General features: G+C 46.6%; 1 protein-coding gene and 1 long non-coding RNA gene across 2 annotated transcripts in view; both read left to right on the top strand.

Annotated features, from left to right (window-relative positions):
• Nucleotides 1-23,698, top strand: part of LOC128640016 (cell division cycle and apoptosis regulator protein 1-like) — a 146,538-nt gene that overhangs the window by 13,627 nt on the left and 109,213 nt on the right. The window contains exon 3 of the mRNA XM_053692318.1: nt 801-976. Coding sequence (XP_053548293.1) covers nt 801-976 — 176 coding nt within the window. The remainder of the gene's footprint in view (nt 1-800; nt 977-23,698) is intronic.
• On the top strand, nt 991-4,028 carry LOC128639741 (uncharacterized). The gene is made up of 2 exons (XR_008399250.1): nt 991-3,628; nt 3,701-4,028. It is a non-coding gene; the product is annotated as an uncharacterized LOC128639741 (long non-coding RNA).

Below are 23,698 nucleotides of genomic sequence, written 5' to 3'. Positions count from 1 at the left end.
TATAGGAGAGTGTGTGCGTGTTACTCTGTGTGTGCGTGGAAGAGTGTGTGCGTGTTACTCTGTGTGTGCGTGTAAGAGAGTGTGTGTGTGTTACTCTGTGTGTGCGTGTAAGAGAGTGTGTGTGTGTTACTCTGTGTGTGTGTGTAAGAAAGTCTGTGCGTGTCACACTGTGTGTGTCACTCTGTGTGTGCGTGTAAGAGAGTGTGTGTGTCACTGTGTGTGCGTGTAAGAGTGTGTGCGTGTCACTCTGTGTGTGCGTGTAAGAGAGTGTGTGTGTGTTACTCTGTGTGTGCGTGTAAGAGAGTGTGTGCGTGTAACTCTGTGTGTGTGTGTTACTCTGTGTGTGCGTGTAAGAGAGTGTGTGCGTGTAACTCTGTGTGTGTGTGTGTTACTCTGTGTGTGCGTGTAAGAAAGTCTGTGCGTATCACTCTGTGTGTGAGTGTCACTCTGTGTATGCATGTATGAGAGTGTGTTTGTCACTCTGTATGTCTATGTTAGAGTGTGTGTGCGCATGTGAGTGTCACTGTGTGTGCGCATGCGTGTGAGTCTTTGTGTCACTGTGTTGCAGTGTACACTAGGAAGTGGGTGTAGTTAGATTTCCTTTGTCAGTTACTTGTGCCAGTATTTGCAGGTGCCTTCTGCTCTGCAGCATGTCTCGGCTGTGCCCACAACAAGATGCACAATTGGTTGGATTTATGCTCAGTTTATGTCATCATTACAATATAATCTTATGTCTCCTGTTCTGCTACTAAGCCTTATAGTAGAATTAAGCTACAATAAACGTTATGTCCTGTCCTCAGCTGCCATGGGAGTTCAGCAGCCGTCATTGCTTGGAGCTTCCCCCACTATCTATACCCAGCAATCGGCCCTATCAGCAGCTTGCCTCACCTCACCATCCCCTGCCAACTACCAGCTGACACAGACTGCGGCCTTACAGCAACAGGCTGCCGCCGCCGCTGCCGCCGCACTACAGCAGGTGAGGTTGGGTATTTTATGAGTTCTATCTGCTCCTCTCTAAACCATAATTTGTGTCATGATGAGATATCCTCAGATGGTTTACCGGCTAGGGTGATCTAGACATTTTATGTCATGCAGTCTAGATAATCTAAATGTCTTTGTTAGACTCTGTTTAAATATTTATAAGAGCTGGGCTATTTACCACAGTGTGTCATGTGTACAGACTCAGTCGTCCCTCATTATGTATCACCCAAAACAGTCCCCTGAACCAATCAGGCTGTATTATTAACAGCACGGTTGATCTATGACTTGCAAACTACTCCAATCCTTAGAGGGTTAAACATTTTTGATGCTTAGTGCGGAACAGATGGGCAAAGTCAGACAGACTGGGTGAAAGAGTGAGGAACAGATAACAGGTAGGTCATAGAAACTGAGTGAGGTAAAATAAGGAACATACGGCAGAACTAGACTGGGTGAGGGAGAGACTGAGGAGTAGAGAGGCAGAATTAGATAGAGAGAGAGTGAGTTATAGATGGACAGTTTCATAGGATAAGGGAGAGCAAGGAAGAGACTGTTAGAGTCAGACAAATTAGGGGGTAGAGTCTAAGGAACAGACAGTGTGAAAGAGTGAGGAACAAACAGGAAGAGTTAGAGAGACAAGGTGGGAGAATAACGAACAGATGGATAGAGTCAGACAAGGTGAGAATGAGGAACAGACGGATAGAGTCACAGATAAGATGAGAGAGAGTGAGGAACAGATGGATAGAGTCAGACAGATAAGGTGAGAGAGAGTGAGGAACAGATGGATAGAGTCACAGATAAGATGAGACAGAGGGAGGAACAGATGGATAGAGTCAGACAGATAAAGTGAGAGAGAATCAAGAACAGATGGATAGTCAGACAGATAAGATGAAGGAGAGTGAGGAACAGACGGATAGAGTCACAGATGAGAGTGAGGAACAGATGGATAGAGTCAGACAGATAAGGTGAGAGTGAGGAACAGAAGGATAGAGTCAGACAGATAAGATGAGAGAGAGTGAGGAACAGATGGATAGAGTCAGACAAATAAGGTGAGAGTGAGGAAGAGACTGGTAGAGTCAGACAGATAAAGTGAGAGAGAATGAAGAACAGATGGATAGAGTCAGACAGATAAGGTGAGAGAGAGTGAGGAACAGATAGTCAGACAGATGAGAGTGAGAAACAGATGGATAGAGTCAGGCAGATAAGGTGAGAGTGAGAAACAGATGGATATAGTCAGACAGATAAGGTGAGAGAGTGAGGAACAGATGTATAGAGTCAGACAGATAAGGTGAGAGAGAGTGAGGAACAGATGGATAGAGTCAGATAAAGTGAGAGAGAATGAAGAACAGATGGATAGAGTCAGACAGATAAGGTGAGAGTGAGGAACAGATGGATAGAGTCAGACAGATAAGATGAGAGTGAGGAACAGATGGATAGAGTCAGACAGATAAGGTGAGAGAGAGTGAGGAACAGATGGATAGAGTCAGACAGATAAGGGGAGAGTGAGAAACAGATGGATAGAGTCAGACAGATAAGGTGAGAGTGAGAAACAGATGGATAGAGCCAGACATTAAGGTGAGAGTGAGAAACAGACTGGTAGAGTCAGACAGATATAGTGAGAGAGAGTTAAGAACAGATGGATAGAGTCAGACAGATAAGGTGAGAGTGAGGAACAGATGGATAGAGTCAGACAGATAAGATGAGAGTGAGGAACAGATGAATAGTCAGACAGATAAAGTGAGAGCATGAAGAACAGATGAATAGAGTCAGACAGCTAAGATGAGTAAGAAACAGACTGGTAGAGTCAGACAAAGTGAGAGAGAATGAACAGATGGATAGAGTCAGACAGATGAGGTGAGAGAGAGTGAGGAACAGATGGATAGAGTCAGACAGATAAGGTGAGAGAGAGTGAGGAACAGATGGATAGAGTCAGACAGATAAGGTGAGAGTGAGAAACAGATGGGTAGAGTCAGACAGATAAGGTGAAAGAGAGAGTGAGGAACAGATGGATAGAGTCAGACAGATAAGGTGAGAGAGAGTGAGGAACAGATGGATAGAGTCAGACAGATAAGGTGAGAGTGAGAAACAGATGGATAGAGTCAGACAGATGAGGTGAGAGAGAGTGAGGAACAGATGGATAGAGTCAGACAGATAAGGTGAGAGAGAGTGAGGAACAGATGGATAGAGTCAGACAGATAAGATGAGAGTGAGAAACAGATGGGTAGAGTCAGACAGATAAGGTGAAAGAGAGAGTGAGGAACAGATGGATAGAGTCAGACAGATAAGGTGAGAGAGAGTGAGGAACAGATGGATAGAGTCAGACAGATAAGGTGAGAGTGAGAAACAGATGGATAGAGTCAGACAGATAAGGTGAGAGTGAGAAACAGATGGATAGAGCCAGACAAATAAGGTGAGAGTGAGAAACAGACTGGTAGAGTCAGACAGATAAAGTGAGAGAGAGTGAAGAACAGATGGATAGAGTCAGATAAGGTGAGAGTGAGAAACAGATGGATAGAGTCAGACAGATAAGGTGAGAGTGAGAAACAGATGGATAGAGCCAGACAAATAAGGTGAGAGTGAGGAACAGACTGGTAGAGTCAGACAGATAAAGTGAGAGAGAGTTAAGAACAGATGGATAGAGTCAGATAAGGTGAGAGTGAGGAACAGATGGATAGAGTCAGATAAGGTGAGAGTGAGGAACAGATGGATAGAGTCAGATAAGGTGAGAGTGAGAAACAGATGGATAGAGTCAGACAGATAAGGTGAGAGTGAGAAACAGATGGATAGAGTCAGACAGATAAGGTGAGAGTGAGAAACAGATGGATAGAGCCAGACAAATAAGGTGAGAGTGAGAAACAGACTGGTAGAGTCAGACAGATAAAGTGAGAGAGAGTGAAGAACAGATGGATAGAGTCAGATAAGGTGAGAGAGAGTGAGGAACAGATGGATAGATTCAGATAAGGTGAGAGTGAGAAACAGATGGATAGAGCCAGACAAATAAGGTGAGAGTGAGGAACAGACTGGTAGAGTCAGACAGATAAAGTGAGAGAGAGTGAAGAACAGATGGATAGAGTCAGATAAGGTGAGAGTGAGAAACAGATGGATAGAGTCAGACAGATAAGGTGAGAGTGAGAAACAGATGGATAGAGCCAGACAAATAAGGTGAGAGTGAGGAACAGACTGGTAGAGTCAGACAGATAAAGTGAGAGAGAGTGAAGAACAGATGGATAGAGTCAGATAAGGTGAGAGAGAGTGAGGAACAGATGGATAGATTCAGATAAGGTGAGAGTGAGGAACAGACGGCTAGAGTCACAGATAAGATGAGAGAGAGTGAGGAACAGATGGATAGAGTCACATATGAGATGAGAAAGTGAGGAAAAGATGGATATAGTCAGACAGATAAGGTAATAGAGAGTGAGGAACAGACGGATAGAGTCACAGATGAGTGAGGAACAGACGGATAGAGTCAGACATATAAGGTGAGAGTGAGGAACAGACTGGTAGAATCAGACAGATAAAGTGAGAGAGAATGGAGAACAGATGGGTAGTGTCAGATAGATAAGGTGAGAGAGAATGAAGAACAGATGGATAGAGTCAGACGGATTAGGTGAGAGAGAGTGAGGAACAGATGGATCGAGTCAGACAGATAAGATGAGGGTGAGCGAGGAACAGATTGATAGAGTCAGACAGATAAGATGAGAGTGAGAAACAGACTGGTAGGGTCAGACAGATAAAGTGAGAGAGAATGAACAGATGGATAGATTCAGATAGATAAGGTGAGAGAGAGTGAGGAACATATGGATAGTCAGACAGATAAGGTGAGAGAATGAAGAACCGATGGATAGAGTGAGGAACAAACGGATAGAGTTAGACAGATAAGGTGAGAGAGAATGAAAAACAGATGGATAGAGTCAGACAGATATGGTGAGAGTGAGGAACAGATAGTCAGACAGATAAGATGAAGGAGAGTGAAGAACAGATGGATAGTCAGATAAGGTGAGAGTAAGAAACAGATGGATAGTCAGACAGATAAGGTGAGAGAGAGTGAGGAACAGATGGATAGAGTCAGACAGATAAAGTGAGAGAGAATGAGGAACAGATGGATAGAGTCAGACAGATAAGGTGAGAGTGAGGGACAAACTTGTAGAGTCAGACAGATAAGGTGAGAGAGTGAGGAACAGATGGATAGAGTCAGACAGATACGGTGAGAGAATGAAGACAAGATGGATAGAGTCAGACAAATTTGATGAGAGTGAGGAACACACGGATAGAGTCAGACAGATAAGGTGAGAGTGAGGAACAGACGGGCAGTGTCAGACAGACGAGGGGTGAGGGAGAGTGAGGAACAGACAGGAAGCGTCAGACAAGGTGTGAGGGAGAGTGAGGAACAGATGGGCAGCGTCAGACAAGGGGTGAGGGAGAGTGAGGAACAGACGGGTAGCGTCAGGCGAGGGGTGAGGGAGAGTGAGAAACAGACGGCAGTGTCAGGCAGACGAGGGTTGAGGGAGAGTGAGAAACAGACGGCAGTGTCAGGCAGACGAGGGGTGAGGGAGAGTGAGGAACAGACGGGCAGTGTCAGGCAGACGAGGGGTGAGGGAGAGTGAGGAACAGACGGGCAGTGTCAGGCAGACGAGGGGTGAGGGAGAGTGAGGAACAGACGGGCAGTGTCAGGCAGACGAGGGGTGAGGGAGAGTGAGGAACAGACGGGCAGTGTCAGGCAGATGAGGGGTGAGGGAGAGTGAGGAACAGACGGGCAGCGTCAGGCAGACGAGGGGTGAGGGAGAGTGAGGAACAGACGGGAAGCGTCAGACAGACGAGGAGTGAGGGAGAGTAAGGAACAGACGGGCAGGATCAGACAAGGGGTGAGGGAGAGTGAGGAACAGACGGGCAGCGTCAGACAGACCAGGGGTGAGGGAGAGTGAGGAACAGACGGGCAGTGTCAGACAAGGGGTGAGGGAGAGTGAGGAACAGACGGGCAGTGTCAGACAGACGAGGGGTGAGCAAGAGTGAGGAACAGACGGGCAGTGTCAGACAGACAAGGGGTGAGGAACAGACGGGCAGTGTCAGGCGAGGGGTGAGGGAGAGTGAGGAACAGACGGGCAGTGTCAGTCGAGGGGTGAGGGAGAGTGAGGAACAGACGGGCAGTGTCAGTCGAGGGGTGAGGGAGAGTGAGGAATAGATGGGCAGTGTCAGGCAGACGAGGGGTGAGGGAGAGTGAGGAACAGACGGGCAGTGTCAGACAAGGGGTGAGGGACAGTGAGGAACAGACGGGCAGTGTCAGACAGACGAGGGGTGAGGGAGAGTGAGGAACAGATGGGCAGTGTCAGACAGACGTGGGGTGAGGGAGAGTGAGGAACAGACGGGCAGTGTCAGACAGACGAGGGGTGAGGGAGAGTGAGGAACAGGCGGGCAGTGTCAGGCAGACGAGGGGTGAGGGAGAGTGAGGAACAGACGAGCAGCGTCAGACAGACAAGGGATGAGGGAGAGTGAGGAACAGATCGGCAGTGTCAGACAGACGAGGGGTGAGGGAGAGTGAGGAACAGATCGGCAGTGTCAGACAGACGAGGGGTGAGGGAGGAACAGACGGGCAGTGTCAGACAGACGAGGGGTGAGGGAAAGTGAGGAACAGATCGGCAGTGTCAGACAGACGAGGGGTGAGGGAGAGTGAGGAACAGATCGGCAGTGTCAGACAGACGAGGGGTGAGGGAGAGTGAGGAATAGACGGGTAGTGTCAGACAGACAAGGAGTGAGGGAGAGTAAGGAACAGACAGGAAGCGTCAGACAGACGAGGGGTGAGGGAGAGTGAGGAACAGACGGGCAGTGTCAGACAGACGAGGGGTGAGGGAGAGTGAGGAACAGACGGGCAGTGTCAGACAGACGAGGGGTGAGGGAGAGTGAGGAACAGATCGGCAGTGTCAGACAGACGAGGGGTGAGGAATAGACGGGCAGCGTCAGACAGACGAGGATTGAGGGAGAGTGAGGAACAGACGGGCAGCGTCAGACAGACGAGTCGTGAGGGAGAGTGAGGAACAGACGGGCAGTGTCAGGCAGACGAGGGGTGAGGGAGAGTGAGGAACAGATCGGCAGTGTCAGACAGACGAGGGGTGAGGGAGAGTGAGGAACAGGCGGGCAGCGTCAGGCGAGGGGTGAGGCAGAGTGAGGAACAGACGGGCAGTGTCAGGGAGACGAGGGGTGAGGGAGAGTGAGGAACAGACGGGCAGTGCAGGCAGACGAGGGGTGAGGGAGAGTGAGGAACAGACGGGCAGTGTCAGGCAAACGAGGGGTGAGGGAGAGTGAGGAACAGACGGGCAGTGTCAGGCAGACGAGGGGTGAGGGAGAGTGAGGAACAGGCGGGCACCGTCAGGCGAGGGGTGAGGGAGAGTGAGGAACAGACGGGCAGTGTCAGGCAGGCGAGGGGTGAGGGAGAGTGAGGAACAGACGGGCAGTGTCAGGCAGGCGAGGGGTGAGGGAGAGTGAGGAACAGACAGGCAGTGTCAGGCAGACGAGGGGTGAGGGAGAGTGAGGAACAGACGGGCAGTGTCAGGCAGACGAGGGGTGAGGGAGAGTGAGGAACAGACGGGCACCGTCAGGCGAGGGGTGAGGGAGAGTGAGGAACAGACGGGCAGTGTCAGGCAGGCGAGGGGTGAGGGAGAGTGAGGAACAGACGGGCAGTGTCAGGCAGGCGAGGGGTGAGGGAGAGTGAGGAACAGACAGGCAGTGTCAGGCAGACGAGGGGTGAGGGAGAGTGAGGAACAGACGGGCAGTGTCAGGCAGACGAGGGGTGAGGGAGAGTGAGGAACAGGCGGGCACCGTCAGGCGAGGGGTGAGGGAGAGTGAGGAACAGACGGGCAGTGTCAGGCAGGCGAGGGGTGAGGGAGAGTGAGGAACAGACGGGCAGTGTCAGGCAGGCGAGGGGTGAGGGAGAGTGAGGAAGAGACAGGCAGTGTCAGGCAGACGAGGGGTGAGGGAGAGTGAGGAACAGACGGGCAGTGTCAGACAGACGAGGGGTGAGGGAGAGTGAGGAACAGGCGGGCAGCGTCAGGCGAGGGGTGAGGGAGAGTGAGGAACAGACGGGCAGTGTCAGGCAGGCGAGGGGTGAGTGAGAGTGAGGAAAAGAAGGGCAGTGTCAGGCAGACAAGGGGTGAGGGAGAGTGAGGAACAGACGGGCAGTGTCAGGCAGATGAGGGGTGTGGGAGAGTGAGGAACAGACGGGCAGTGTCAGAGAGACGAGGGGTGAGGGACAGTGAGGAACAGACGGGCAGTGTCAGACAGACGAGGGGTGAGGGAGAGTGAGGAACAGATGGGCAGTGTCAGGCGAGGGGTGAGGGAGAGTGAGGAACAGACGGGCATCGTCAGGCGAGGGGTGAGGGAGAGTGAGGAACAGATCGGCAGTATCAGGCAGACGATGGAGAGTGAGGAAATGAAAAGTTATAAGAAGGAAATAGAAATAAGTGTTTGCCTTTTATACAGGGTAAGGGTGGGTTTATGGAGTATTTCTTCAGATGTTATTCAGTGTTATTCAGGTGAACACAGGAACTGTGATGAGGAAGCCCCAAGAACTTTCCATGTGACAATTGTATTCTAGTCCTTCCTTAATCAGTTAAAGGGCCATAATACCCAAATGTTTAAACACTTGAAAGTGATGCAGCATAGCTGTAAAAAGCTGACTAGAAAATATCACCTGAACATCTCTATGTAAAAAAGAAAAATATTTTACCTCAAAAGTTCCTCAGTAGCCACATCCCATTGTAAAGGATTTCTAAGCAGCATTTTAGTGTGTCTGTCCTAGGACAGCAGAAGGGATGAGCATTGTGCACTCTCATATTATTTCACCAATCAGGTAAAGGAAGCTTACTATGAAATCTCATGAGAGTTAAGTCAAATCTCATGAGATCACAGTAAAAGAGTTCATGACCTCAGCACTGCTGATGCTGATTGGCTGCTGTTCGTTTCTTCATTTTTTTTTATTTTTACCTGCATCTGGGAGCAGCTGAGTATAAATTTTTACACAGAACTTACTCTGCTGAGCTGAGGAGATTGTGAGGTAAAATATCTTCTTTTTTTACATAGAGATGCTCAGGTGATATTTTCCTGCCTGCTTTTTACAGTTATACTGCATCAGTTTCAAGTGATTTAGCATATGAGTATTATGTCCCTTTAAGTACAAATGTAGCAGAACGTGAGACATACAGAAGACGTATTGTGTAATACAGAGGGTTATATAGATGCCTGTAACGTGTCAGTTGTCTGCTCATGATTACAGCTAAAGAGAAACCAGCCATGACATCCTGTTCTAGTGAGTTACATGTCTATCCTTAGCATAAGGTGAGCAGCACAGCACAGCACTGGTACACAGAGCACACACATAAGTACCATGTCATCCTGTTCTAGTGAGTTACATGTCTATCCTTAGCATAAGGTGAGCAGCACAGCACTGGTACACAGAGCACACACACAAGTACCATGACATCCTGTTCTAGTGAGTTACATGTCTATCCTTAGCATAAGGTGAGCAGCACAGCACTGGTACACAGAGCACACACATAAGTACCATGACATCCTGTTCTATTGAGTTACATGTCTATCCTTAGCATAAGGTGAGCAGCACAGCACTGGCATGGTACACAGAGCACACACATAAGTACCATGACATCCTGTTCTAGTGAGTTACATGTCTATCCTTAGCATAAGGTGAGCAGCACAGCACTGGTACACAGAGCACACACATAAGTACCATGACATCCTGTTCTATTGAGTTACATGTCTATCCTTAGCATAAGGTGAGCAGCACAGCATTGGTACACAGAGCACACACATAAGTACCATGTCATCCTGTTCTAGTGAGTTACATGTCTATCCTTAGCATAATGTGAGCAGCACAGCACAGCACTGGTACACAGAGCACACACATAAGTACCATGACATACTGATCTAGTGAGTTACATGTCTATCCTTAGCATAAGGTGAGCAGCACAGCACTGGTACACACAGCACACACATAAGTACCATGACATCCTGTTCTATTGAGTTACATGTCTATCCTTAGCATAAGGTGAGCAGCACAGCACTGGTACACAGAGCACACACATAAGTACCATGACATCCTGTTCTAGTGAGTTACATGTCTATCCTTAGCATAAGGTGAGCAGCACAGCACAGCACTGGTACACAGAGCACACACATAAGTACCATGACATCCTGTTCTAGTGAGTTACATGTCTATCCTTAGCATAAGGTGAGCAGCACAGCACTGGTACACAGAGCACACACATAAGTACCATGACATCCTGTTCTAGTGAGTTACATGTCTATCCTTAGCATAAGGTGAGCAGCACAGCACTGGCATGGTACACAGAGCACACACATAAGTACCATGACATCCTGTTCTAGTGAGTTACATGTCTATCCTTAGCATAAGGTGAGCAGCACAGCACTGGTACACAGAGCACACACATAAGTACCATGACATCCTGATCTAGTGAGTTACATGTCTATCCTTAGCATAAGGTGAGCAGCACAGCACTGGCATGGTACACAGAGCACACACATAAGTACCATGACATCCTGTTCTAGTGAGTTACATGTCTATCCTTAGCATAAGGTGAGCAGCACAGCACTGGTACACAGAGCACACACATAAGTACCATGACATCCTGATCTAGTGAGTTACATGTCTATCCTTAGCATAAGGTGAGCAGCACAGCACTGGCATGGTACACAGAGCACACACATAAGTACCATGACATCCTGTTCTAGTGAGTTACATGTCTATCCTTAGCATAAGGTGAGCAGCACAGCACAGCACTGGTACACACAGCACACACATAAGTACCATGTCATCCTGTTCTATTGAGTTACATGTCTATCCTTAGCATAAGGTGAGCAGCACAGCACTGGCATGGTACACAGAGCACACACATAAGTACCATGACATCCTGTTCTAGTGAGTTACATGTCTATCCTTAGCATAAGGTGAGCAGCACAGCACTGGCATGGTACACAGAGCACACACATAAGTACCATGACATCCTGTTCTAGTGAGTTACATGTCTATCCTTAGCATAAGGTGAGCAGCACAGCACTGGTACACAGAGCACACACATAAGTACCATGACATCCTGTTCTAGTGAGTTACATGTCTATCCTTAGCATAAGGTGAGCAGCACAGCACAGCACTGGTACACAGAGCACACACATAAGTACCATGACATCCTGTTCTAGTGAGTTACCTGTCTTTCCTTAGCATAAGGTGAGCAGCACAGCACTGGTACACAGAGCACACACATAAGTACCATGACATCCTGTTCTAGTGAGTTACATGCCTATCCTTAGCATAAGGTGAGCAGCACAGCACTGGCATGGTACACAGAGCACACACATAAGTACCATGACATCCTGTTCTAGTGAGTTACATGTCTATCCTTAGCATAAGGTGAGCAGCACAGCACAGCACTGGTACACAGAGCACACACATAAGTACCATGACATCCTGTTCTATTGAGTTACATGTCTATCCTTAGCATAAGGTGAGCAGCACAGCACAGCACTGGTACACAAAGCACACACATAAGTACCCTGACATCCTGTTCTAGTGAGTTACATGTCTATCCTTAGCATAAGGTGAGCAGCACAGCACTGGCATGGTACACACAGCACACACATAAGTACCATGACATCCTGTTCTATTGAGTTACATGTCTATCCTTAGCATAATGTGAGCAGCACAGCACTGGCATGGTACACAGAGCACACACATAAGTACCATGACATCCTGTTCTAGTGAGTTACATGTCTATCCTTAGCATAAGGTGAGCAGCACAGCACAGGCATGGTACACAGAGCACACACATAAGTACCATGACATCCTGTTCTAGTGAGTTACATGTCTATCCTTAGCATAAGGTGAACAGCACAGCACAGCACTGGTACACAGAGCACACACATAAGTACCATGACATCCTGTTCTATTGAGTTACATGTCTATCCTTAGCATAAGGTGAGCAGCACAGCACTGCATGGTACACAGAGCACACACATAAGTACCATGACATCCTGTTCTAGTGAGTTACATGCCTATCCTTAGCATAAGGTGAGCAGCACAGCAATGCATGGTACACAGAGCACACACATAAGTACCATGACATCCTGTTCTAGTGAGTTACATGCCTATCCTTAGCATAAGGTGAGCAGCACAGCACTGCACTGGTACACAGAGCACACACATAAGTACCATGACATCCTGTTCTAGTGAGTTACATGTCTATCCTTAGCATAAGGTGAGCAGCACTGCATGGTACACAGAGCACACACATAAGTACCATGACATCCTGTTCTATTGAGTTACATGTCTATCCTTAGCATAAGGTGAGCAGCACAGCACTGGTACACAGAGCACACACATAAGTACTATGACATCCTGTTCTATTGAGTTACATGTCTATCCTTAGCATAAGGTGAGCAGCACAGCACTGGCATGCTACACAGAGCACACACATAAGTACCATGACATCCTGTTCTAGTGAGTTACATGTCTATCCTTAGCATAAGGTGAGCAGCACAGCACTGGTACACAGAGCACACACATAAGTACCATGACATCCTGTTCTAGTGAGTTACATGTCTATCCTTAGCATAAGGTGAGCAGCACAGCACTGGTACACAGAGCACACACATAAGTACCATGACATCCTGTTCTAGTGAGTTACATGTCTATCCTTAGCATAAGGTGAGCAGCACAGCACTGCACTGGTACACAGAGCACACACATAAGTACCATGTCATCCTGTTCTATTGAGTTACATGTCTATCCTTAGCATAAGGTGAGCAGCACAGCACTGCACTGGTACACAGAGCACACACATAAGTACCATGACATCCTGTTCTAGTGAGTTACATGCCTATCCTTAGCATAAGGTGAGCAGCACAGCACTGCACTGGTACACAGAGCACACACATAAGTACCATGACATCCTGTTCTAGTGAGTTACATGTCTATCCTTAGCATAAGGTGAGCAGCACAGCACTGCACTGGTACACAGAGCACACACATAAGTACCATGACATCCTGTTCTAGTGAGTTACATGTCTATCCTTAGCATAAGGTGAGCAGCACAGCACTGGTACACAGAGCACACACATAAGTACCATGACATCCTGTTCTAGTGAGTTACATGTCTATCCTTAGCATAAGGTGAGCAGCACAGCACTGGTACACAGAGCACACACATAAGTACCATGACATCCTGTTCTATTAAGTTACATGTCTATCCTTAGCATAAGGTGAGCAGCACAGTACTGGCATGGTACACAGAGCACACACATAAGTACCATGACATCCTGTTCTAGTGAGTTACATGTCTATCCTTAGCATAAGGTTAGCAGCACAGCACTGGCATGGTACACACAGCACACACATAAGTACCATGACATCCTGTTCTAGTGAGTTACATGTCTATCCTTAGCATAAGGTGAGCAGCACAGCACAGCACTGGTACACAAAGCACACACATAAGTACCCTGACATCCTGTTCTAGTGAGTTACATGTCTATCCTTAGCATAAGGTGAGCAGCACAGCACAGCACTGGTACACAGAGCACACACATAAGTACCATGACATCCTGTTCTAGTGAGTTACATGTCTATCCTTAGCATAAGGTGAGCAGCACAGCACTGGTACACAGAGCACACACATAAGTACCATGACATCCTGTTCTATTGAGTTACATGTCTATCCTTAGCATAAGGTGAGCAGCACAGCACTGGTACACAGAGCACACACATAAGTACCATGACATCCTGTTCTATTGAGTTACATGTCTATCCTTAGCATAAGGTGAGCAGCACAGCACAGCACTGGTACACAGAGCACACACATAAGTACCATGACATCCTGTTCTATTGAGTTACATGTCTATCCTTAGCATAAGGTGAGCAGCACAGCACAGCACTGGTACACAGAGCACACACATAAGTACCATGACATCTTGTTCTATTGAGTTACATGTCTATCCTTAGCATAAGGTGAGCAGCACAGCACAGCACTGGTACACAGAGCACACACATAAGTACCATGACATCCTGTTCTAGTGAGTTACATGTCTATCCTTAGCATAAGGTGAGCAGCACAGCACTGGTACACAGAGCACACACATAAGTACCATGACATCCTGTTCTAGTGAGTTACATGTCTATCCTTACCATAAGGTGAGCAGCACAGCACTGGTACACAGAGCACACACATAAGTACCATGACATCCTGTGCTAGTGAGTTACATGTCTATCCTTAGCATAAGGTGAGCAGCACAGCACTGGCATGGTACACAGAGCACACACATAAGTACCATGACATCCTGTTCTAGTGAGTTACATGTCTATCCTTAGCATAAGGTGAGCAGCACAGCACTGCATGGTACACAGAGCACACACATAAGTACCATGACATCCTGTTCTATTGAGTTACATGTCTATCCTTAGCATAAGGTGAGCAGCACAGCACTGGTACACACAGCACACACATAAGTACCATGACATCCTGTTCTAGTGAGTTACATGTCTATCCTTAGCATAAGGTGAGCAGCACAGCACTAGTACACAGAGCACACACATAAGTACCATGACATCCTGTTCTAGTGAGTTACATGTCTATCCTTAGCATAAGGTGAGCAGCACAGCACTGACATGGTACACAGAGCACACACATAAGTACCATGACATCCTGTTCTAGTGAGTTACATGTCTATCCTTAGCATAAGGTGAGCAGCACAGCACTGCACTGGTACACAGAGCACACACATAAGTACCATGACATCCTGTTCTATTGAGTTACATGTCTATCCTTAGCATAAGGTGAGCAGCACAGCACAGCAATGGTACACAGAGCACACACATAAGTACCATGTCATCCTGTTCTATTGAGTTACATGTCTATCCTTAGCATAAGGTGAGCAGCACAGCACTGGTACACAGAGCACACACATAAGTACCATGACATCCTGTTCTATTGAGTTACATGCCTATCCTTAGCATAAGGTGAGCAGCACAGCACTGGCATGGTACACAGAGCACACACATAAGTACCATGACATCCTGTTCTAGTGAGTTACATGTCTATCCTTAGCATAAGGTGAGCAGCACAGCACTGGTACACAGAGCACACACATAAGTACCATGACATCCTGTTCTAGTGAGTTACATGTCTATCCTTAGCATAAGGTGAGCAGCACAGCACAGCACTGGTACACAAAGCACACACATAAGTACCCTGACATCCTGTTCTAGTGAGTTACATGTCTATCCTTAGCATAAGGTGAGCAGCACAGCACTGGTACACAGAGCACACACATAAGTACCATGACATCCTGTTCTATTGAGTTACATGTCTATCCTTAGCATAAGGTGAGCAGCACAGCACTGGTACACAGAGCACACACATAAGTACCATGACATCCTGTTCTAGTGAGTTACATGTCTATCCTTAGCATAAGGTGAGCAACACAGCATTGCATGGTACACAGAGCACACACATAAGTACCATGACATCCTGTTCTAGTGAGTTACATGTCTATCCTTAGCATAAGGTGAGCAGCACAGCATTGCATGGTACACAGAGCACACACATAGGTACCATGACATCCTGTTCTAGTGAGTTACATGTCTATCCTTAGCATAAGGTGAACAGCACAGCACTGCATGGTACACAGAGCACACACATAAGTACCATGACATCCTGTTCTAGTGAGTTACATGTCTATCCTTAGCATAAGGTGAGCAGCACAGCACTGGTACACAGAGCACACACATAAGTACCATTACATCCTGTTCTATTGAGTTACATGTCTATCCTTAGCATAAGGTGAGCAGCACAGCACTGGCATGGTACACAGAGCACACACATAAGTACCATGGCATCCTGTTCTAGTGAGTTACATGTCTATCCTTAGCATAAGGTGAGCAGCACAGCACTGGTACACACAGCACACACATAAGTACCATGACATCCTGTTCTATTGAGTTACATGTCTATCCTTAGCATAAGGTGAGCAGCACAGCACTGCATGGTACACAGAGCACACACATAAGTACCATGACATCCTGTTCTATTGAGTTACATGTCTATCCTTAGCATAAGGTGAGCAGCACAGCACTGGTACACAGAGCACACACATAAGTACCATGACATCCTGTTCTATTGAGTTACATGTCTATCCTTAGCATAATGTGAGCAGCACAGCACTGGTACACAGAGCACACACATAAGTACCCTGACATCCTGTTCTAGTGAGTTACATGTCTATCCTTAGCATACGGTGAGCAGCACAGCACTGGCATGGTACACAGAGCACACACATAAGTACCATGACATCCTGTTCTAGTGAGTTACATGTCTATCCTTAGCATAAGGTGAGCAGCACAGCACTGGCATGGTACACAGAGCACACACATAAGTACCATGACATCCTGTTCTAGTGAGTTACATGTCTATCCTTAGCATAAGGTGAGCAGCACAGCACTGCATGGTACACAGAGCACACACATAAGTACCATGACATCCTGTTCTAGTGAGTTACATGTCTATCCTTAGCATAAGGTGAGCAGCACAGCACTGGTACACAGAGCACACACATAAGTACCATGACATCCTGTTCTAGTGAGTTACATGTCTATCCTTAGCATAAGGTGAGCAGCACAGCACTGGTACACAGAGCACACACATAAGTACCATGACATCCTGTTCTAGTGAGTTACATGTCTATCCTTAGCATAAGGTGAGCAGCACAGCACTGGCATGGTACACAGAGCACACACATAAGTACCATGACATCCTGTTCTAGTGAGTTACATGTCTATCCTTAGCATAAGGTGAGCAGCACAGCACAGCACTGGTACACAGAGCACACACATAAGTACCATGACATCCTGTTCTAGTGAGTTACATGCCTATCCTTAGCATAAGGTGAGCAGCACAGCACTGGTACACAGAGCACACACATAAGTACCATGACATCCTGTTCTAGTGAGTTACATGTCTATCCTTAGCATAAGGTGAGCAGCACAGCACTGGCATGGTACACACAGCACACACATAAGTACCATGACATCCTGTTCTATTGAGTTACATGTCTATCCTTAGCATAAGGTGAGCAGCACAGCACTGGTACACAGAGCACACACATAAGTACCATGACATCCTGTTCTAGTGAGTTACATGCCTATCCTTAGCATAAGGTGAGCAGCACAGCACAGCACTGGTACACAGAGCACACACATAAGTACCATGACATCCTGTTCTAGTGAGTTACATGTCTATCCTTAGCATAATGTGAGCAGCACAGCACTGGCATGGTACACACAGCACACACATAAGTACCATGACATCCTGTTCTATTGAGTTACATGTCTATCCTTAGCATAAGGTGAGCAGCACAGCACTGGTACACAGAGCACACACATAAGTACCATGACATCCTGTTCTAGTGAGTTACATGTCTATCCTTAGCATAAGGTGAGCAGCACAGCACAGCACTGGTACACAGAGCACACACATAAGTACCATGACATCCTGTTCTAGTGAGTTACATGTCTATCCTTAGCATAAGGTGAGCAGCACAGCACAGCACTGGTACACAGAGCACACACATAGGTACCATGACATCCTGTTCTATTGAGTTACATGTCTATCCTTAGCATAAGGTGAGCAGCACAGCACTGGTACACAGAGCACACACATAAGTACCATGACATCCTGTTCTAGTGAGTTACATGTCTATCCTTAGCATAAGGTGAGCAGCACAGCACTGGTACACAGAGCACACACATAAGTACCATGACATCCTGTTCTAGTGAGTTACATGTCTATCCTTAGCATAAGGTGAGCAGCACAGCACTGCATGGTACACAGAACACACACATAAGTACCATGACATCCTGTTCTAGTGAGTTACATGTCTATCCTTAGCATAAGGTGAGCAGCACAGCACTGGTACACAGAGCACACACATAAGTACCATGACATCCTGTTCTAGTGAGTTACATGTCTATCCTTAGCATAAGACGAGCAGCACAGCACTGGTACACAGAGCACACACATAAGTACCATGACATCCTGTTCTATTGAGTTACATGCCTATCCTTAGCATAATGTGAGCAGCACAGCACTGGCATGGTACACAGAGTACACACATAAGTACCATGACATCCTGTTCTAGTGAGTTACATGTCTATCCTTAGCATAAGGTGAGCAGCACAGCACAGCACTGGCATGGTACACACAGCACACACATAGGTACCATGACATCCTGTTCTATTGAGTTACATGTCTATCCTTAGCATAATGTGAGCAGCACAGCACTGGCATGGTACACAGAGCACACACATAAGTACCATGACATCCTGTTCTATTGAGTTACATGTCTACACTTAGCATAAGGTGAGCAGCACAGCACTGGCATGGTACACAGAGCACACACATAAGTACCATGACATCCTGTTCTAGTGAGTTACATGTCTATCCTTAGCATAAGGTGAGCAGCACAGCACTGGTACACAGAGCACACACATAAGCACCATGACATCCTGTTCTATTGAGTTACATGTCTATCCTTAGCATAAGGTGAGCAGCACAGCACTGGTACACAGAGCACACACATAAGTACCATGACATCCTGTTCTAGTGAGTTACATGTCTATCCTTAGCATAAGGTGAGCAGCACAGCACTGGCATGGTACACAGAGCACACACATAAGTACCATGACATACTGTTCTAGTGAGTTACATGTCTATCCTTAGCATAAGGTGAGCAGCACAGCACTGGCATGGTACACAGAGCACACACATAAGTACCATGACATCCTGTTCTATTGAGTTACATGTCTATCCTTAGCATAAGGTGAACAGCACAGCACAGCACTGGTACACAGAGCACACACATAAGTACCATGACATCCTGTTCTAGTGAGTTACATGCCTATCCTTAGCATAAGGTGAGCAGCACAGCACTGGTACACAGAGCACACACATAAGTACCATGACATCCTGTTCTATTGAGTTACATGTCTATCCTTAGCATAAGGTGAGCAGCACAGCACTGGCATGGTACACAGAGCACACACATAAGTACCATGACATCCTGTTCTAGTGAGTTACATGCCTATCCTTAGCATAAGGTGAGCAGCACAGCACTGGTACACAGAGCACACACATAAGTACCATGACATCCTGTTCTAGTGAGTTACATGTCTATCCTTAGCATAAGGTGAACAGCACAGCACTGGCATGGTACACAGAGCACACACATAAGTACCATGACATCCTGTTCTATTGAGTTACATGTCTATCCTTAGCATAAGGTGAGCAGCACAGCACAGGCATGGTACACAGAGCACACACATAAGTACCATGACATCCTGTTCTATTGAGTTACATGTCTATCCTTAGCATAATGTGAGCAGCACAGCACTGGTACACAGAGCACACACATAAGTACCATGACATCCTGTTCTATTGAGTTACATGTCTATCCTTAGCATAAGGTGAGCAGCACAGCACTGGCATGGTACACAGAGCACACACATAAGTACCATGACATCCTGTTCTATTGAGTTACATGTCTATCCTTAGCATAAGGTGAGCAGCACAGCACAGCACTGGTACACAGAGCACACACATAAGTACCATGACATCCTGTTCTAGTGAGTTACATGTCTATCCTTAGCATAAGGTGAGCAGCACAGCACTGGTACACAGAGCACACACATAAGTACCATGACATCCTGTTCTAGTGAGTTACATGTCTATCCTTAGCATAAGGTGAGCAGCACAGCACAGCATTGGTAAACAGAGCACACACATAAGTACCATGACATCCTGTTCTAGTGAGTTACATGTCTATCCTTAGCATAAGGTGAGCAGCACAGCACTGGTACACAGAGCACACACATAAGTACCATGACATCCTGTTCTAGTGAGTTACATGTCTATCCTTAGCATAAGGTGAGCAGTACAGCACTGGCATGGTACACAGCGCACACACATAAGTACCATGACATCCTGTTCTAGTGAGTTACATGTCTATCCTTAGCATAAGGTGAGCAGCACAGCACTGGTACACAGAGCACACACATAAGTACCATGACATCCTGTTCTAGTGAGTTACATGTCTATCCTTAGCATAAGGTGAGCAGCACAGCACTGGTACACAGAGCACACACATAAGTACCATGACATCCTGTTCTAGTGAGTTACATGTCTATCCTTAGCATAAGGTGAGCAGCACAGCACAGGCATGGTACACAGAGCACACACATAAGTACCATGACATCCTGTTCTATTGAGTTACATGTCTATCCTTAGCATAAGGTGAGCAGCACAGCACTGCATGGTACACAGAGCACACACATAAGTACCATGACATCCTGTTCTAGTGAGTTACATGTCTATCCTTAGCATAAGGTGAGCAGCACAGCACAGGCATGGTACACAGAGCACATACATAAGTACCATGACATCCTGTTCTAGTGAGTTACATGTCTATCCTTAGCATAAGGTGAGCAGCACAGCACTGGCATGGTACACAGAGCACACACATAAGTACCATGACATCCTGTTCTAGTGAGTTACATGTCTATCCTTAGCATAAGGTGAGCAGCACAGCACTGGCATGGTACACAGAGCACACACATAAGTACCATGACATCCTGTTCTAGTGAGTTACATGTCTATCCTTAGCATAAGGTGAGCAGCACAGCAATGGTACACAGAGCACACACATAAGTACCATGACATCCTGTTCTAGTGAGTTACATGTCTATCCTAAGCATAAGGTGAGCAGCACAGCACTGGCATGGTACACAGAGCACACACATAAGTACCATGACATCCTGTTCTAGTGAGTTACATGTCTATCCTTAGCATAAGGTGAGCAGCACAGCAATGGTACACAGAGCACACACATAAGTACCATGACATCCTGTTCTATTGAGTTACATGTCTATCCTTAGCATAAGGTGAGCAGCACAGCACTGGTACACAGAGCACACACATAAGTACCATGACATCCTGTTCTAGTGAGTTACATGTCTATCCTTAGCATAAGGTGAGCAGCACAGCACTGGTACACAGAGCACACACATAAGTACCATGACATCCTGTTCTAGTGAGTTACATGTCTATCCTTAGCATAAGGTGAGCAGCACAGCACAGCACTGGTACACACAGCACACACATAAGTACCATGACATCCTGTTCTAGTGAGTTACATGTCTATCCTTAGCATAAGGTGAGCAGCACAGCACTGGTACACAGAGCACATACATAAGTACCATGACATCCTGTTCTATTGAGTTACATGTCTATCCTTAGCATAAGGTGAGCAGCACAGCACTGGTACACAGAGCACACACATAAGTACCATGACATCCTGTTCTATTGAGTTACATGCCTATCCTTAGCATAAGGTGAGCAGCACAGCACTGCATGGTACACAGAGCACACACATAAGTACCATGACATCCTGTTCTAGTGAGTTACATGTCTATCCTTAGCATAAGGTGAGCAGCACAGCACTGGCATGGTACACAGAGCACACACATAAGTACCATGACATCCTGTTCTAGTGAGTTACATGTCTATCCTTAGCATAAGGTGAGCAGCACAGCACTGGCATGGTACACAGAGCACACACATAAGTACCATGACATCCTGTTCTAGTGAGTTACATGTCTATCCTTAGCATAAGGTGAGCAGCACAGCACTGGTACACAGAGCACACACATAAGTACCATGACATCCTGTTCTATTGAGTTACATGTCTATCCTTAGCATAAGGTGAGCAGCACAGCACTGGTACACAGAGCACACACATAAGTACCATGACATCCTGTTCTAGTGAGTTACATGTCTATCCTTAGCATAAGGTGAGCAGCACAGCACTGGTACACAGAGCACACACATAAGTACCATGACATCCTGTTCTAGTGAGTTACATGTCTATCCTTAGCATAAGGTGAGCAGCACAGCACTGCATGGTACACAGAGCACACACATAAGTACCATGACATCCTGTTCTAGTGAGTTACATGTCTATCCTTAGCATAAGGTGAGCAGCACAGCACAGCACTGGTACACAGAGCACACACATAAGTACCATGACATCCTGTTCTATTGAGTTACATGTCTATCCTTAGCATAAGGTGAGCAGCACAGCACTGGCATGGTACACAGAGCACACACATAAGTACCATGACATCCTGTTCTATTGAGTTACATGTCTATCCTTAGCATAAGGTGAGCAGCACAGCACTGGTACACAGAGCACACACATAAGTACCATGACATCCTGTTCTATTGAGTTACATGTCTATCCTTAGCATAAGGTGAGCAGCACAGCACAGCACTGGTACACAGAGCACACACATAAGTACCATGACATCCTGTTCTAGTGAGTTACATGTCTATCCTTAGCATAAGGTGAGCAGCACAGCACAGCACTGGTACACAGAGCACACACATAAGTACCATGACATCCTGTTCTAGTGAGTTACATGTCTATCCTTAGCATAATGTGAGCAGCACAGCACTGGCATGGTACACAGAGCACACACATAAGTACCATGACATCCTGTTCTATTGAGTTACATGCCTATCCTTAGCATAAGATGAGCAGCACAGCACTGGTACACACAGCACACACATAAGTACCATGACATCCTGTTCTATTGAGTTACATGTCTATCCTTAGCATAAGGTGAGCAGCACAGCACTGGCATGGTACACAGAGCACACACATAAGTACCATGACATCCTGTTCTATTGAGTTACATGTCTATCCTTAGCATAAGGTGAGCAGCACAGCACTGGCATGGTACACAGAGCACACACATAAGTACCATGACATCCTGTTCTAGTGAGTTACATGTCTATCCTTAGCATAAGGTGAGCAGCACAGCACTGGTACACAGAGCACACACATAAGTACCATGACATCCTGTTCTATTGAGTTACATGTCTATCCTTAGCATAAGGTGAGCAGCACAGCACTGGCATGGTACACAGAGCACACACATAGGTACCATGACATCCTGTTCTAGTGAGTTACATGTCTATCCTTAGCATAATGTGAGCAGCACAGCACTGGTACACAGAGCACACACATAAGTACCATGTCATCCTGTTCTATTGAGTTACATGTCTATCCTTAGCATAAGGTGAGCAGCACAGCACTGGTACACAGAGCACACACATAAGTACCATGTCATCCTGTTCTATTGAGTTACATGTCTATCCTTAGCATAAGGTGAGCAGCACAGCACAGCACTGGTACACAGAGCACACACATAGGTACCATGACATCCTGTTCTAGTGAGTTACATGTCTATCCTTAGCATAAGGTGAGCAGCACAGCACTGGCATGGTACACAGAGCACACACATAAGTACCATGACATCCTGTTCTAGTGAGTTACATGTCTATCCTTAGCATAAGGTGAGCAGCACAGCACAGGCATGGTACACAGAGCACACACATAAGTACCATGACATCCTGTTCTATTGAGTTACATGTCTATCCTTAGCATAAGGTGAGCAGCACAGCACAGCACTGGTACACAGAGCACACACATAAGTACCATGACATCCTGTTCTAGTGAGTTACATGTCTATCCTTAGCATAAGGTGAGCAGCACAGCACTGGTACACAGAGCACACACATAAGTACCATGACATCCT

This window comes from Bombina bombina, chromosome 9, assembly GCF_027579735.1.
Source record: "Bombina bombina isolate aBomBom1 chromosome 9, aBomBom1.pri, whole genome shotgun sequence".
Taxonomy (NCBI): Eukaryota; Metazoa; Chordata; class Amphibia; order Anura; family Bombinatoridae; genus Bombina; species Bombina bombina.
The sequence above is the reverse complement of the archived record's forward strand: the minus strand, read 5'-3'. Positions and strand labels throughout refer to the sequence as shown.